This window comes from Betta splendens, chromosome 24 (genome assembly GCF_900634795.4).
Source record: "Betta splendens chromosome 24, fBetSpl5.4, whole genome shotgun sequence".
Lineage (NCBI taxonomy): Eukaryota > Metazoa > Chordata > Actinopteri > Anabantiformes > Osphronemidae > Betta > Betta splendens.
Window position 1 is genome coordinate 6,101,048 of NC_040901.2, and position 16,645 is coordinate 6,117,692.

General features: G+C 51.2%; 2 protein-coding genes across 5 annotated transcripts; one reads left to right on the forward strand and one right to left on the reverse strand.

The window, feature by feature from the left end:
* Positions 1-524: 524 nt before the first annotated feature.
* LOC114849428 (galectin-3) lies at positions 525-3,774 on the forward strand. 4 transcript variants are annotated; one of them, XM_029140884.3, is made up of 6 exons: positions 525-666; positions 1,309-1,355; positions 1,549-2,208; positions 2,283-2,371; positions 2,532-2,703; positions 3,304-3,774. In XM_029140884.3, exons 2-6 carry the CDS (start codon positions 1,314-1,316, stop codon positions 3,460-3,462), a joined length of 1,122 nt encoding a protein of 373 aa, XP_028996717.1. In that variant the 5' UTR covers positions 525-666; positions 1,309-1,313; the 3' UTR covers positions 3,463-3,774. The 4 variants fall into 4 exon arrangements, with proteins under 4 accessions (XP_028996717.1, XP_028996719.1, XP_055362401.1 ...); XM_029140886.3 differs by lacking the exon at positions 525-666 and having other exon boundaries at positions 1,313-1,319; XM_055506426.1 differs by lacking the exons at positions 525-666; positions 1,309-1,355 and adding an exon at positions 2,924-2,970 and having other exon boundaries at positions 1,362-2,208; positions 3,304-3,442.
* On the reverse strand, positions 3,756-16,060 carry LOC114849423 (mitogen-activated protein kinase-binding protein 1-like). Its single transcript, XM_029140863.3, has 33 exons — positions 15,624-16,060; positions 14,997-15,088; positions 14,190-14,252; positions 14,037-14,094; positions 13,147-13,317; positions 12,848-12,985; positions 12,389-12,571; positions 12,146-12,294; positions 11,875-12,061; positions 11,646-11,786; positions 11,383-11,555; positions 11,210-11,301; positions 11,004-11,129; positions 10,735-10,805; positions 10,209-10,330; positions 10,051-10,126; positions 9,833-9,944; positions 9,682-9,745; positions 9,330-9,440; positions 9,079-9,248; positions 8,932-8,969; positions 8,674-8,856; positions 8,472-8,602; positions 8,189-8,319; positions 7,490-7,684; positions 7,263-7,329; positions 6,983-7,135; positions 6,505-6,701; positions 5,843-6,418; positions 5,681-5,768; positions 5,441-5,529; positions 4,714-4,799; positions 3,756-4,532 (listed from the first exon to the last, which is right to left on the reverse strand). The coding sequence occupies exons 1-33, from the start codon at positions 15,714-15,716 to the stop codon at positions 4,299-4,301; spliced, it is 4,560 nt and encodes a 1,519-aa protein (XP_028996696.1). The 5' UTR covers positions 15,717-16,060; the 3' UTR covers positions 3,756-4,298.
* Between the last annotated feature and the right edge of the window lie 585 nt (positions 16,061-16,645).

Below are 16,645 nucleotides of genomic sequence, written 5' to 3' on the forward strand. Positions count from 1 at the left end.
CACTTAAAAACGCACACAATCCGTCGTTTTCTCCGACGAGGTCAGACCCGTCAGCTGATAATGCCTGAGATGTTTGGCCGCAGAGGAAACAACAGCGCGTCCTGACATCTGTGTCTCACTGGTGTGATTGTGTTAGTGTGTGAGAACTAGACTGATACGGGTTCATTGTCGCTCCGTCCCATGACTGGAGACGGCGTCAACACAAAAGCAGGTCATTGTGTTGACAGTGGTTCTAGTCAAGGTAAAGTGAGGAATCGCCATTTACTGAACACTGTAACAACATTTTACCTCATTTGCACATATTACTGCAACTTTGCATCATGTAGAATGTGTCAATTTCTTTATTTCCTCTCCCTCCTCTTAAATCTATTTCATGTTTTAAAATAAGTTTTATTTTAGCAAACTGTAAATGGTGTGAATTCCCAGTGCAGCATGCTAAAATTATATATTTTATCAAATAAAATATATAATGGTGATGATAATAGTGGGGTAACCCATTTTATTTAGCTCACGTGTATTTTAAGATGTAGAGAACGGCAGTGGAGTGATGATGAGGAGGGGCCAAGTGGTGAAAGGGTCCGGGTTATAAAGGGACGTGGTCCGACTGCCACGCCACATCGCACCATCCGCTCCTGTCTGCACCTGAGGACTAAAGGCAGAAATAAGGTAACTTACAAATGATTCGTATTTTTATAGCTCAAAATAAACAAGGGTCCTACCATTCGTTACTAGATGTTTTACTAAAAAGCTACAACAAATGTGTGGTAACGTAACGTAAACATCTACACCTGAGAATTCCTTTAGGTTTTTACTGTTCATTCTGGTGTCGATATTGTTGTGTGGCCAAAACAAGGAAATTTAATATACAATCAAAAACAACTGATTCCTAAATTAAAACCTAAAGCGCCCTAAGTACACAAATAGAGCAAATCCATCATTTATAAGCATTAGGTTTGTTTGTGATGTGACGCTAGAGAATTATTGTCCTCTACCCACACTATTATCAGTGAGCTGTTATGTTTCCGCATGACTCAGGGCGTCCACGCTGAATTTACAGGATTTGGCTGATGCTTTGACGTGTTGAACAGCTGTGGAGCCCTCTGGTGGTCACCTGGAGAACTAGCTCACTGTGCTTTAAGATGAATCAACTCCTTGTTTTACACAAATTCAAAAACTTAGCTTAGTTTCCTTCGTAGTTTTAAGTTGTGTTTTCACTCCAGTCTATCTTGTGTTTCTCTGTACAATCTTCTAACATTTGCGTGAAAAGCAGTGAAATGAATAACAGGGAACTTAATCTTATTTTGACAGGCAACATGGACGTGAGTACCACTTTAAATCCTCAGATGTCAACGTTGGTAAGAAATAAACAGATCACTGTTGTTTTACACTCAAAATAAACGTCCACATCTGCGCTTCTGTCAAACGGCCATGTTCGCATTTTGCAAGTTGGTGTCCTCTGTCCTGTCCACTCTCTCTCTCCCCCGTATCTCCATCCTGGCCGCTGATGCTCCTGTCTCTCCATCTCCCCCTTCTCCCCCTCCCTCTCAGCATTCTGATGCTCTGTGTGGCAGCTGCACGCCCTCTGGTTCTGCCCCACAGCCTAACGGCCTCTGGCCCAGCCTCCCGCAGTCTGGACCGGGTTTCCCCACGTGGTCGGGGCAAGCCGTCCAGTCTGCACCATGCTGGCCCGGACAGCCCAGCTCTCCCTGCTGGCCCGGGACGCAAACAGCCCCAGTGTCCGTCCCCGCGCCTATTTCAGTCCCAGCGCCAGCTCAAGCCGTGACACCAGCCCCCGCGCTAACTACGACTATGGTCCCCGCTCCAGCACCGGTTCAGGCCCCAGCTCCTGCTCCGGTGCAGCCCTGCCAACCGTGCTGGCCCGGCACCCAGTACCAGCCTCTGCAGCCACCAGCCCCCATGCAAGCTCAAGTCCCCTATCAGACTCCAACCCAAGTCCCCTATCAGACTCCAACCCAAGTCCCCTATCAGGTCCCGGCTCAAGTTCCAGCCCAGGTTCCAGTTCAAGTCCCCACTCAGGTTCCAGCTCAACTTCCAGTCCCTACTGGTCCTGCTGCAAGCATGCATCCAAACGTCCCGGGTTGGCCAGCCCACCCCGGCTGGCCCTACAACCCGGGACAGTCAGGGTGGCCTGGACAGAATCCCTCCATCATCCCTCCACACTGGCTGCCCCCTACATCTGGACCACTGGTGGGTCAAAAGCAGAGACTTTGATGGGTTTGGTGGGTTGTCAGACTCTAACTGTTCTCGCCTCCACTGTATAGAGTGTCCCATACAACCTGAACCTGGCCCGTGGAGTCTATGACAAGATGATGATGACCATCTTGGCCCAAGTGAAACCTAACGCTAAGATGTAAGCTTGAATATATATATATATATATATATATATATATATATGGAAAAAGGAAACAAGGGTTGTGACAAACAAAAACAGCAGATAATATATTTAAATACATCTATTACCTACAGCATTGTGTTTTGCGTCTTATATATTTAGCTCTGGTCTTTCCCAGGTTCACAATCAATTTCCTGCGAGGTAACGACATCGCCTTTCACATCAACCCTCGGTTCAACGACGGGGGGAAACAGGTGGTGGTCCGTAACCACAAAGTGGGGGAGCGCTGGGGTGCCGAGGAGCGGGACCTGAAGGGGCCGTTCCCATTCGCCCTTGGGAGCCCTTTTGAGGTGAGCAGCCTGTGGGGACCTGACCTTAAAGATGCTACAGAATGTGTAGCTTACTAACATCAAGGAATCTGCTGATGCAGCACTAATAAAACAGCATCTAAACAGAGGCTACTAATATTTGTAACCACTGTCTTTTGGTTCATTGATGTGCTGATGTTCACTGATGCTACACGTGGGGCCTTTAACTGACTCTAGGTCACTTTCTCATGGTTAACATCAGGCTAACCTTTGGAAAAGATGGAAAAGGTTGGAAAGTCGTTTGTTCAGGTGAGTCCTAGAAAAGGGAACCGCTGTCCTGATCATTAGCTGATAGGTAATGGTATCATCTAATAATCTAATTAGGAATATTTCTCCTTATTGTTGATTGTTGTATTGAGTAATTGTGAAATTTGCTGGAAATTCCTGCAAAATAGCAAATTTTCTCCTCTTAATGCATTTACAGCCTTGAAATCACGATCTCTGTTGCAAAATTTGCTTTTCATTCAAAAGCATGAGCATTTCCAAAACCCCAAACTACATCTATTCATTTCATTTTATTTCTATCGGTCTCTGAATGTCTGATCGCCTACAACCCACTGTTGGCGCTCTCTCCCGTTCTAGATGAAGATCCTCTGCACTCCTGAGACGTTCAGGGTGGCGGTGAACAACATCCCGCTGTTCGAGTTCCGGCACCGCGTGCGAGAGCTCAACCAGATCGACCGGATCAACATCCTGCACGACGTCGTCCTCACCTTCGTCAATGTGGAGACACTTCCGTAGACGTCACGCCGCTGCTCGTGCAGCATTTGTATTATTTATGACTGCATAAAGAACAGACACGTGTAGTCACATATAAAAAAATGTACCACACACTGTTTAAGTGGTGCTAATAGATTCATAAGTCAGTAATATAATAATAATCATGAGCTGAGCTCACCACTAACCTTACATAGAGTAATACATTATACATGGTTTGAGTTTTTCACTACTGCTATTTATTGTGTACGAAATTAAAATGACTACTAATAACGAACAACACATGTAAACCAAAAATATGAGTCAGAAATAAATGATTATATTCATTGTCTCAAATGTTTAATTTTGGGACCTTAAAGAAGAGCAGTGCATCTGATCAATAGCAAGACAATTAAAAAGTAGAACTATAAAAACTGTACAATGTACTAAAAATGACAGATTTACAAAAATAAATCAGTGTTTGATACAATGAAACAATACCAACTGCAACCGTATGACCCTTAACACACACCCCCACATCCTAAACATTCTCTTTCCTGGTGACTCACCATAACGAGCATAATGACTGAATGTCCTGAAATGCTTTACAATCACATGACTGTTAGGGCTCTACTTCATATATATATTGTTGCCCAAATACAGTCATGAAGTACAGATAACATCATCTGTCCTGTTTTCTAAATGCAGTTTAGCATTTTTTAGCATTTTAAAAAGTAGAAAACAGACAAAAAAAAGCTGTGGAAACATAAGAATTAAGGCAACGTTACTCAACATTCATGTTTGCAGCCTTGGCTTGAGTCAGAGCGTTCATCAGTGCTGTGGATGTGTGTGTCTGGCCTCTTGGACCCGAGTCCATGTCCTCAGCTCTTGGTATCGAGCCGTCTCTCCACGGACTTCAGCAGCAGCTCAGCGTACTGCTCCAGCAGAGCCAGGGCCTTGTCTCCCTCGTCTCTGAGCGCCACTGGAGGCCCTCCGTGCTGTGCCGTGGCCGGGGGCAGGCGCTCCAGATCGGTCCTAATTTCGAACAGGGCCTCGGACAAGATTCCCCTCATCTGTTCCTGATCTCGGCTGGGCTGCCGGTCGCTCTGCAGAACCTGGTTTAAATACGCACGGAAGCAGGGATTTGAGCGAGACGGGCCGGCAGACGGATTGTCTTTACCTGCTTTACCTGTTCATCAGATTACGCGTAAGCAGCAGACAGAACGCTGTATTCTCCCATCATGCTCTCTAAACCACCGAACTCCTCTGGAGTTTTTGGGACACACACGCACTCACCGTAGTGTACAGCATGACGGTTTTCCTCAGACTGCTGTGAAGCTCGGCAACAGCCTGCCTACAAGTTTCCAAGGTGATAGAGGGATCTGCAGAGAGACAGAGAGAGAGAGAGAGAGAGAGAAAATGAGTGCATAGGCACAAACACCATGGGTCAAGCAAAGAAGGTGCAGTAAATATTGAACAGAAGGTATAATAGGAAAACTTGGTAGCTTGGTAAAAAATATGCACATGCTGCCTGACGCACAAAGCCAGCGAGTCGGGGCTGAGCCACGGAGCCGGGAGAAAACTGATTTCACAGTTTGTATCCCCCGGCAAAACACAGTTGCAGGAAGAAATGCGGACCGGGCATCGCTTAATGGCATTGATGGTTTACGGTGTTTTCAAAGTGAAATCAAATCTGTTGCCTCCGCGATGCAGCTATCATCCGCGAAAGTGCAGGCACGGAAGCGTGAAGAACAGGATGAAGAAGCTATTTTTGGATTCACCTCAGCGTCTTCACGCCTATTAGATACCTTTATATTATAATGGGAGACAAACAATCTGCACCGGCACCTCGGTTGCTTGTGGCGCTATTACAAATAATGGGCTTTAAAAGTACTATTGTCAAACGGAAGCGATGATGCATTTATTACATTCATGTGTAATTTCTCTGTAGGATTAGGTCATAAGTTCTAGTAGAAATGTCAGGCAGCGGGAGAGGCTGTAGCATCGTGGTGAGCAATCAGACCTGGCCTGGGGTCAGCGTTCGATGCGCGGGGCTGCTCCGCCACCAGGGGGCGCTCCTTCGTCGCAGCCACGTGTCCTCTCTCCTTGTCACTGGGAAGAAAGGTCAGACGTGTGTGTCAGTGGCTGCGCTGGGCAGATTGCGATGTAGCAGATTAGAAAGGCGACTAGGGATAGCAGGCACGGTGGAACCTGCACTGATGTCACACTAAAACGCAGCGATGTGAGCGACAGGAAGCGGTACCTCTCTGAAACGGAGCATCTTTTATCCCGCGCCTGCGCTGAGCTCAGTAAGGCCGTATCCAGACTCAGAGACAGGTGTCTGCTCAGTACTGAAGGAAACAAGGCGGTTAGTGGCAGAGTTCACTCATGGAGGCGTGGCCTCACCCATCGCTGGCTGTCTAACCTTGTCTGCCTCCTGACGCCCCGCACCCCGGCTCTGTGGCAGGTGCAGCCCCCCCTCCTCCTCCTCCACACCAACTGGAGCTGGGCCTCACCTCCAGGCAGAGGCTGCGGCGGGAGCTCAGGGGCTGCTTGGGGAGCGGGATGCGAGAGGGCGGCGCGCTCGCGGCGAAAGGGACGGGCGAGACCGCGGCCGCGCGGGGGTGGGGGGCGGTGGGTGGACCGTGTGACGGGGGCGACGTCGACGCGGGCGACGCCAGCTCGATTTCCAGCTCGCTGGATGAGACCCTGCGACTTGGGGCCGACGGGGAGCCGGGGGGAGTGCCTGCATGGATGCCGTCCCCCAGGGAGGAGGAGCGGCTGCTTTTGGCCATGGAGCTGGCTGTGGGGTTCATGTATGAGTGCTGGGGCTTGAGTTTAGGGCTCCCCCACGGCAGAGGCGCCTGGGGGGACTGCGGGGACCCGGAGGAGAGTGACGAAGACTGGTAGGCAGATCTGGGAGCGTCACAATCTAAAAATAGCGACTGGGATCTGTTGCTCAACTCCCTTTGGTCACTACAGGACGCAGGGGAGAAAGGAGCTGAGGAAAGGATGAGGAAGCAGGGATTAATGCGTGTTATGACACAACTAAACAACTAAATGCTGTGTGTTTGCAATGAGCCTTACAGGGTGAGGACAGGTTCAGGGCAGAGTGGGACTTCTGTAAACTCGTCTCTCTGTCCAGCAGCAGCGAGGTTCTAGACGGAGGGCTGCACGTCCTCCACAGGTTAGGCCACGACGTCTGAGTCCTCTGAGGTCTGTGTGTGGGGGTGGAGTCGCTCTCTGGGGCATCGGCCCTGCTAACATGCAACACACGCATCAGTCTTACCCATCAAGGTAAACATCATACACACACACACACACACACACACACACACACACTTTTAATCTGGAAGCAACCGCACAATGAAATGCTTGACCCCTGAACGCCTCTTCTGTCCATCGCAGCCTTGCTGTGTGTACTTATCAGAGTTTTATTTATTCATACAACCTGGGGAAAGCTTTTGTGCTTTTGGAACTTTTGCATTTATGATTCATTAATCCAAGGCTGCGTGTCTAAAAATAAAGTGCTGGCAGCCTCCGTTGGTCCGTGTTTCCATCTTACTTCAGAGCCTCGGTCTTTCTCGGGGACGCGGTGGCGCCGTCTGCGTTCCTGCTGTGGTCGTCTTCCATCAGGGGCCGCACCTTTGACACCGGGGGTTTAGCAAAGTGGGCACCGTGCCCCCTCCCAAGCACTCTGGCAAATGGAGTCACCTCCCTACAAACAACAACGTTAGAAAAACGGGTGAGGAAGTGTCAAAGAGAAGGCTGCTCATCAGCGGCACAGTAAGAATAATAACAGCAGGTTAAAGCGACTACTACTACTTTGAAGTGGTCAGAGGTACCTGTTATTATGTCCTCTGGCCAGGAAGCGTGAAGACATACTGAGCCTGGGGAGTCTGCTCTGCTCAGCTGTGGATGCACATCATGATTCAGGAAAAAAAAGAGAAAACGGAGACAGAGAAAGAAGAAAAACACTTACGCTCAGAAAAAGAAACTGAAACTCTGCTGCTTTGCCAGACTAATCAATGTGTGTGTGTGTGTGTGTGTGTGTGTGTGTGTGCTTTCCTACCCATGCTGCCGCTTTCTGCCAGAGTCTCAAAGTTCTGCTTGAGAAAGTCTTCTTGACTGCAGTCACCAGTGTCAGTTACCGTCCTCAGAGCCTCATCCATACTTGTCACTTCTGCCTTGTGCTCCTCTTCATCATCGGTCCCTTCCTCCTCTTCATCAGAGCTGTCCGGGCTCAGCGACTCCACATCTGCGGAATCTGAAAGCAAAAGGAAGAGCGAGGCCTCGAGGCTCAGGGCTGAGGCAGAACCAAATCCTCCCTCCGAGCTCCCTCCTTGACACGGGTACAACCGCTGCGCTGAGCAGGTAGGGACCAGATAATCCTGAACAAATGACCAGTCAGAAACCAGCTTATGTGCTAGTATTATCTGATTTACTTCCATCAGGCCTGAAAATGGAAAATCCCAGATTCAAATCCCCCCTCAGCTTTACTGAATATCAAGAGACATATCGGCTTTTGTGTATACTTTAGATTTTTCTATACACGTCATCATTTTCTGTATGAATGAACACCATAAGGCCTCGTGTGTCCGGTTGGCTGCAATTCCTGAAACTAACACTAGGAGGCGCTAAAACAGGACCCGAACGCTAATTTTCATTTGTTGTGGCTTTTTTTCCCCAGGCACATGAATTATTAAATGGACTCCATGTCACCACACAGCTCCCGGCCGTCTCGGTGCTGCGGTTCTGCTCCCGCCCTCACCGTCCAGGACGTGGTCCGGGCTGGCCTCCCTGCTGCCGTAGCCCAGGGAGCAGGCGCTGTCCGGACTCTCTCTCTCACTGCGGATCGCCCGCCCGTGCCTCCTGCAGGCCTGCTCCTTCCCCGCGCAATCGCTGGCGTATGGAAGGAAGCGTGCGGGTGGGGGCGGAAACAATGAGGGACAGCGCTTGTCAGTGAAATATTAAAAGGACGGGGACGCTCTTTTGTCCGTGTCAATGTCCTTGTGAAAACTGCGGGTGAAGCTGTGTGACAGGCAGGGATTTACCCGTCCCGCAGACCGGAGTCCTCCTTGTCTGCCTCGGGGCACGGAGCGGCTCCTTCGGGCCCCTGGTGGCTCCTGGGTGGGAGCGAGTGAGCCCAGGCCCAGCGCTTCTCCGCTCCACCCTCCGCCTGCTGCTACGACAGACAACACAAGGCGTGAGTGGGCGGCGCTCTGCAGCGACCCGTGACTTTTCTCTGGGCGCTACCTCCTGGAGGCTGCCGGTGCTCAGTCGCGGGAGGCGCCGCGGCTTCTCCTTCTGACCGAAGGACTCCGGCTGCCTCACGTCCAGCAGCGACTTGACCACCAGCTCCAGGGAGCACATGCGATGAGACCAGCGCCTCCGGGGGCGCTTCGCAGCGTTGGGGGTGACCTGAGCGACGGCTCCATTCTGGAATATAAGCTTCTGATTACATCATTTAATTGTATGACTATGGCTGTTTGTCCGTTTAATAAAAACCTCTACCTTTGTCATCTCCCAGTCCTGTCCTTCATCTGAGCCTCCTGTTGTGCGAAGGCCCACAATAAGTACAAGAATAATTATGAATTCATGACACTGTGGTGAATGTCAGGCACCGAGGAGCAGGACAGTTGTTCCCATACGCACGCGTACCTGTGTCGTCCTCGTCGTGGCTGCCGTCAGAGGACGTAGGGCCGCTTCCAGTGTCACCCCTGTCGCTGGCGTCGTTGTTCTCCGCTCCTTCCTCCTCCTCCTCCTCCTCGAGCTCGCGGTCGCTGTCTGAGGACAAGCCGGGCAGCGTGGAGGCGCCGCACGGCTCCTGCCTGAAGCGCCGGCGGGCGACGCGGGTCAGAACGAGTGACTGGCACATTCTGTACAGACGGCGAGCGTGCAGCGGGGCTCACCGGAGGCAGAAGGTCTCGCACAGCGGGGTGCCGGGGCTCCGGCGGAGGTGGCACAGCCGCTCCCTCATGCCGAGCGTCAGCTCGGGAGCCAGTCGCCACACGAAGACACAGCTAGGAGATAAAAGCGCCCGCGCATTAAAAATTCAACGTTTCATTTCAAGCGCGCCTGTTGAGGAAACCGTCTGCAAACACACGTCTCTCCACTCGTTTCCTGCAGCACGGGAGGACGGTTTTAGGTGAGCTGATGCGTGTGATTGTTCATATGATGAAGACAATATGACGTGACTGCTTATAATTAATCATATCTTTCATAAAATGTTATTATTATTATAATAAATAGGTAACGTCTCACCTGTCACCTGACGCTGAAATCAGCCGTCTGCAGTCATTGGTGAACTTCATGGCAGTGACAACCTCTGCAAAACGGAGACAGAAGGAGTGAGACCCTGCGAATGCTGCTCCCTACAGCATGTGCGCGTCAGCTCGGGTGCGAGTCCCGTTACCCGAGTGCCCAAACACGGTGGCGACGCACTCTCCGGTGTAGAAGTCGACCATGCTGATGTTTTTATCGGAGCAGCTCGTGGCCACGTACTGACCCGAAGGATCCACCTGCACCTGCGAGACCAAACGCAGGGCGTTACTGAGCTGTGTGCAGCAGGACAGGGGGGTGGGGGGGGGGGGGGGGGGGGGGGGGGGGGGGGGGGGGGGGGGGGGGCGTTACCCTGAGCAGGCTGCCGTCCTCGCTCAGCGAACCCTTGTACAGCTTCTTCTGCTCGCCGCTGCCGATGTCGAAGATCCTGCGGGAAACAAACAGCGGCGACCGGTGACTCGAGCGCCCGGCCGAGGGCAGAGGTCGGCGCCGCGGCTCCGCCCACTCACCTGACGCAGCGGTCCTGGCAGCCCACGGCGGCGTACTTGCAGGTGGGGTCCACGCCCATGTCGTAGAGCGTGCACTTCCGCGCTACGTGGTGGGAGCGCCGGAACTCGGCGCCGCTGTCGGTCTGCGAAACGGACGGAAAATCTAGGTAGTGAAACTGAAGCTGGGATTTACGCATGCAGAAAGACAGAAATGTAGTTAACTCAAGTTTAGGGGTGTTTGAAAACACAATAAGAGAAAACGAACGCTCCATAAACCTGTGGATGCTGAGACGTTGCACCTGTGACTAACAAGCCATTGTTTATTGTGTTCCATAAAACGTAATGTTCAGCGGCCTCAATCCTGTCTTAAGAGGAACGTTGTAGCTTATGCAACTGGGACTAAACAGGAAAGTGGCCCACTAACCCCAAAACACAGCAGGAAGTCTAATCACTAGAACTGTTCTTCACTATTATACAGATTATAGACTATTATACGTGAGACTAAAAGCCCTGTGACGGCGCTGAATTGTGCTCACGTGGATTTTACCTTGTGCGCAGTGCGGAAGTAGACGCTCTTATCTGCCCCACAGCTGATCATCCTCACCTTGTTGTCGTTGGCTAATAAACAAACATAATAATAAAAAAGCAATATTATTATAGGGCATTTTAGTGCTGAAGGAATTTTAAAAAAGTCCTTGTATTCTGTATATGAGCGCTGCTGCTACTGAAGTAAAATATAGGCTCTGTGTTGGATTGAATGGAGACCAAAAGAGGGATTAAGCGCAGATTAGCTGCCGGCTGTCGTCCGTGTCTCACCGGCGAAGCGGACGGCCGTTATGGACGAGGAGTGGTCGTCCAGCGTCTGCACGGCGCCGTAGCCGTCCGCCGCGTCCAGCACGTGGATGAGGCGGTCCCTGCTCGCCGTGGCCAGCAGCTTCAGACCTGCGAGCGGGACAGAGACACGCGCGTCACACGGGCTCCGGCGCCGACTGAGCGGAGCGTCCGAGCGTCCGGCGCCTGACCCGTTTCCGGCTTGCTGTACTCCAGACACAGGATCTCGGCGTCGTGGGCCTCCACTCTGAGGATCTCCTTCATGGTGCCGAGGTCGTGGATCCTGTCGGCGACAAAAGGCGCGTAACGGGTTAGGAGGTGACCTGAACTGAGCCCCACTCATCTCTCCGCCCTTTGAGCCCACCTCAGAATCCCACTGCGGTCCCCCGACGCCAGGTGTTTGCCGTCTGGGCTGATGCACACGGTTCTGATGCCCGTCCTGGTCTCTGCCGTCTGCCCGTCACTCCCAGCGGACTTACCTTCTTGATCCAGTGAAGAACCCGTGTTTTTATCTATGTGGATGATATCCAGCAGATCCTGCGGAGCAACAATGACAAGTACTAATCTGCGGGAATCTCCCGCTTAACGTGGAGGGAAGAGCTCAAGGCACGGCCATGAAAAACTCACGCGGGAATGCGCGGACCCTGGGTTCTGCTCCTCGGCGTGCCACACGCGGACGGTGCTGTCGGCCGAGCAGCTGACGAAGGCGCCGGGCGACGGGCCGGGCGACGGGCCGGCCTCCGTGTCCGCGGGAGCATCTGGGAACACCTGGACGGCGGGAGACGAGGCCTGGCGTGAGCTGGGAGCAACGCGATTCTGGGCTCATTTGACTCAGTGTTCATTTATGTCTATTCACCTCCAGGTCCCAGACACAGGCCGCGTGGAACAGGGCGGAGTGCACCCTCCCCACCCGCCGGACGTCCCTCACATCCCACACGTAGAGGCTGTGGTCATGGTACACGCAGCTGAGCCAGTGGGCGGCCGGGTCGTAGGTCACGGCTATGGCGTCTGGGTGACGCGGCTCCGTCTTTGAAAAGGGCTCACTGGAAAAGAGAGATCAGTGTTTCAACAGACGCGCTATAAGCAGCACGTGGTTCAGAGGTCCTCTTCCTCTTCCTCTTCCTCACCTGTCCGACGCGTCGCGGCCGAGGCGGTGCGGCCGCGGCAGCGTGCCGACGAAGCTCAGGTCGGCGGGGCTGAAGGCGCGCACGGCTCCGTCCGCGCATGCGCAGAAGATCGCGTCCTCGGACAGAGCCAGAGACTGGGCCGTGGTCGTCTGCGAAGCCAGACACGGCGCGACGTCAAAATCAGCTCACGACGCCGGTGATGCCTTCCGGTCTGCCCCCCCCCTCGCCCCCGGTGTCGCTCACCTGCAGATCCACCCACTTGTCCAGCATCCTCTTGCCGTCAAACTCACACAGCAGGCCGGACGAGGTGACGCAGAAGGTGGAGTCGGACTTGGAGCCGACGCCGCAGGCCACGTCGCAGAAGAAGTTGTTCCGCAGCTCTCCGAGCAGCCCCGAGCGGCCCAGCAGCGGGACGGGGGCGCTGGCCTGCAACGGGAGGACAGCGGAGCTCATCTCACGAGGCCGACGCGGGTGACGTCACGGGCCGGCGTCGCCTCGGCGCGCGCAGCTGCGAAATCTTGCTGTTGGCCGTTTCTACTTGTCAAATGGCCGATGGTGTGAAAGCGAGACGTAACGCGACGTTTTTCACACAACTACACTTGTGCTTTTGTTTTTTTGCAGCAAAAAAAGGGACAGAAGAGGGAGCGGTGCACAGAACTCAAAAAAACACCAACGTTCTAGAACCGCTCATTCGTCCGATACCTTGTTGCTCTTGCAGTGATCCAGATACCAGAACCTGACGTGTCTGTTGCCCACGGTGACAAAGTAGGAGCTGTCCTCAGAGAAGGACACGCCCGTCACTTTGCTGGACACCTTGTTGGCCGCTACGACAACGTCTTTCTGCAGGAGACGAAAATTAACAATATGAGATGAATTAGGTTTCATTTGACTGAAAAAAATATTTTTTTCCCACATTTACTGTAGGAAACTCAGACTGTTTTAGGTTTATGTGGAACAAGCCTGATTTTTAAAATAATTTCGCACGAGGGGATAAAAATTACCTTCCACGCCCAGACGTTGACCATCATGTCGTGTTGGTTTCCCACGCTCACGACGTATTTGCCGTTGGGCGAGAAGGCCACGCACGAGACGCCGTATTTGTGCTTCTGGAGCTCGGCCACCTGCTTCCGCTCCGCCACGTCCCACAGCCTCACTGCCGGTAGGTGGCCGCTCTGGAGGAAAAGCAAACGGGGACGCGGCCATTGTGACGAGAGCGCAGTGGTAGCGTTTCACGACGTTCTTAATCCACTGGTGGAGGAGACACGGTCGTCACCTGTCACGTCGGTTTAGCGTCTCTCCAGAGATTATCCCTCCTGCCCTGTGTTAACTGTGCACAGTTACCTGTCCCTTCACCTGTCACGTTATTTTACAGTGAGGGATCAAAGGTCAAGAGCGTATTTGGGTAACATTTTATTTTATTAATTTAAAACGACCTTCAATATTTCTCCATATTAACCTTAAAATATTGGTAGATCACTAAAAAACATCTGCATTGAGAGATTAACCAGTAAAATTTAATAATCTTAAAGACGCCATTTGGTTGATTTTAAGTGGCGGCAGAGCCACAGAACAGCATCTCCTCCTCTGAGTATTTGGTCCTTTGAACTTTGCTCCGTGTTGTCATGGCAGCGGCTGCCTGCACATCCACTAACGCGGAGAAGTCTTTAATCGGCTTTGATTGGCTGGAGGGGGATTAAGGCGTGTGTTGTGTCGAGGCACACGTAACTACAACAAAGCCGAGCCGAGACGCTGGAACGACGGGAGACGCGCTGAGCGGCGAGGACACGGAGGCGTGCACTGCCACGGTATTATTAACTTGATTCGGAGGTGAATTGAAAAAAGATGCAGAGATAATATCAAGAAATAAAAAGACAGCCGTGAGAAAACTCACCTCTCCTGTGACCAAGAATTTGCCATCGGGGGAAAACGACAAGGCCGTGATGGTTTTCCTGCGAGAGAGACGCGAAGGAGGACAGCTCCATCTGACTCCGACTTTGACTTTAATGTCCTGTTTAAATGCAGGCAGCGTTTGTGCTCGACTTACCTGGAGGTGTTGATAATGTGGTGCTGTCTGTTCTTCTTGGGGTTCAGCAGGACCACCACACACCTACATCAGGAAAGAACAGGACATGATGGAAATCGCGTGCACTTGTGTGTCGAATCCCCGCTTGACCCAGCAGTTTCACAGTCAGGGTCCTGCTCCATGAGGTTGATTCCCACCTACGTGCTGTATTTCCATATTCAAAAAGCCACATTGTTTCCTGCTGATTAAGTTTCTCTTTACATCCTGTTTCAGATCAGTGCACCGATCAACACTCCGTCTGTTACTGAAGCAGCTCTTCAGCCACCAGGCTGGAAATATACACACCGTTTATCATGTGGGGGAAAATGGAGCTCGCATCCATACACCTGAGGCTTTTCTTCACCCAGAACATTCATAAATGCTTAATAACACAACAACAGTGTGAAGGACACTGAATTAACACAGCTTTGTCACAGAAGATTTTAAAGCAAGACAAAAGCGGACGCTCTGTGCTTGTTTGAACTCTAATGACGTCAAGGTCACATGCCCAATTTTTAATACTTCCAAATGAATGGTAACACCCAATGCTCCATGCAGGTATATTACTGTGTCTTTGACAAAGGAAGCGTGAGGACCACAGAGCCGTTCTCCTCAGGTGCCGGAGCAGGATAACACACACACACACACACACGCAGATCATTTGCACACTGAACGTGTCTGCGAGGTAGATATGATAAGGAGGCTGCGCTCGGATGGAATATTGATACGCAGTCAAAGGTCAGATGCTGCGATAACAGTGGCGACAAGGCCTTTCTTATGAGGACTTACCCTGCAGGATAGGCCACAAGGCCCGACCGGGGGTCACAGGCCAGGCCACTGTTTCCTGACGCGGTGATTCCCAGCACCTTCTCCAGAGTCACCTGTACGCGAAAAAGCAAGGAAACAGTTCAGCTCGGCCATTTTTCATTTTACCAAGAACAGCTGGATAAAAAGAAAATACTAGAACCCACAGCTTCATAATTAATAATAATTATTAAGAGGCTGTTGGAGTCATTGATGTTCTGGTGGGATCATGGACCTGACTAAGTATTTTATGCGTCACATTAGTAGCAAAGAATACAAAGCACAAACAATTGAAGGAAGCAGAGATTTCATTTAGGAACTTAATGCCTGAAAAATAATGTTTGCATGAGTTTTAACCATCACGATTATAAGTATTTTTAAATATTTTATAGAGCATGTCAACAGATTTAGCATTAAACCAGTTTACAATCATGCAAAGTTTTCTTTTTCAATGACTTAATAAAAGCATCCATAAGGTTCCATATTCTATTCTATTTTAAATTGGCCTTAAATGTGTTAATGGGACTTTCAATATGCACATTATGCAAAGTAGAGCCCATTTTCTTTTTTTCTGCTCTACTCAAACACAGGTAGAGCGGGGTGCATCGTTACCTTGCTGGTGCTACTGTTCTTCTTGTGCCTGACCGAGGGAGAGCGCAGCAGGTTCCTGATGCGACTCTTGATCGTGAATCCATCTGCGGGCATCGTTGCTGCGCGGAACCTCCGCCGCGGACCGAGTGCGGAGCTCTACGAAGCGGGACAGCGCCGCTGACATGTGCTCGCTGATCTCCGGGAGCGTGTTCGCCGCAGCGTCACCGACACGCGCGCGTTTCGACTGATGCGGTTGGGCTCAGCGCCGGCGACGCAAGTAAGCCGGCGATCAGCTGTTCGCGCGGCTGACGTCGCTGCTCCGTGATTACATCAGCGCGTGTTTTTGTTGGTTATCGCTAATTGATTTAATAGGATTAGAGGCCAACCGCAAAGTTCAATGGCGGAACTGTTCGGCTGCTGATTAGGCGATCACTGCTTCTGCCCAACGGTGCAGCTGCCACTAAACACCACCTTTAGAAAAAATCACACACACGAGCGTTGAAAAAGTCCTAATTATTACATAGAATGACAATCTAATTTCTAAAAGCATTAGGCTTTGCCACTTTATCTAACAGCCAGTGAGCTGTACAAGCCTCCCACCGTCAACACACAGTGGAATAATTGTTGTGTCGAGTGGTAACAACTCCATTATCACCTAAAAGGCAACACGCTGTGTTGGACATTTGACCAGTGAATTGAGTGTCTGCTGAGGCCAATCACATCATTAATTGCTCTCCTGCTGGAGGATAGAGCAGATCAACTGTATGTTGGGGCAGTTTAATATGCCTGGAGGTTGGAGCCAGAGGATGGACTGATGAGTCATTAATTATTGGCAGAGTCACAGGTTTTGATCTACGGCTGTTAGGCCCAAAGCATTATTTGAGGTCCTGATAGGTGATCACCCCTATTGATGTTATCATCCTGCACTCAGGGTCCATTAACATCCAGCTGCAGATCAGAGCACACAGATGAAGTATTTTGAGTCTCAATAAGAAGAATTAAGCTATGTAGAAGAACAACCAAGATACAACACTCACCTTGAC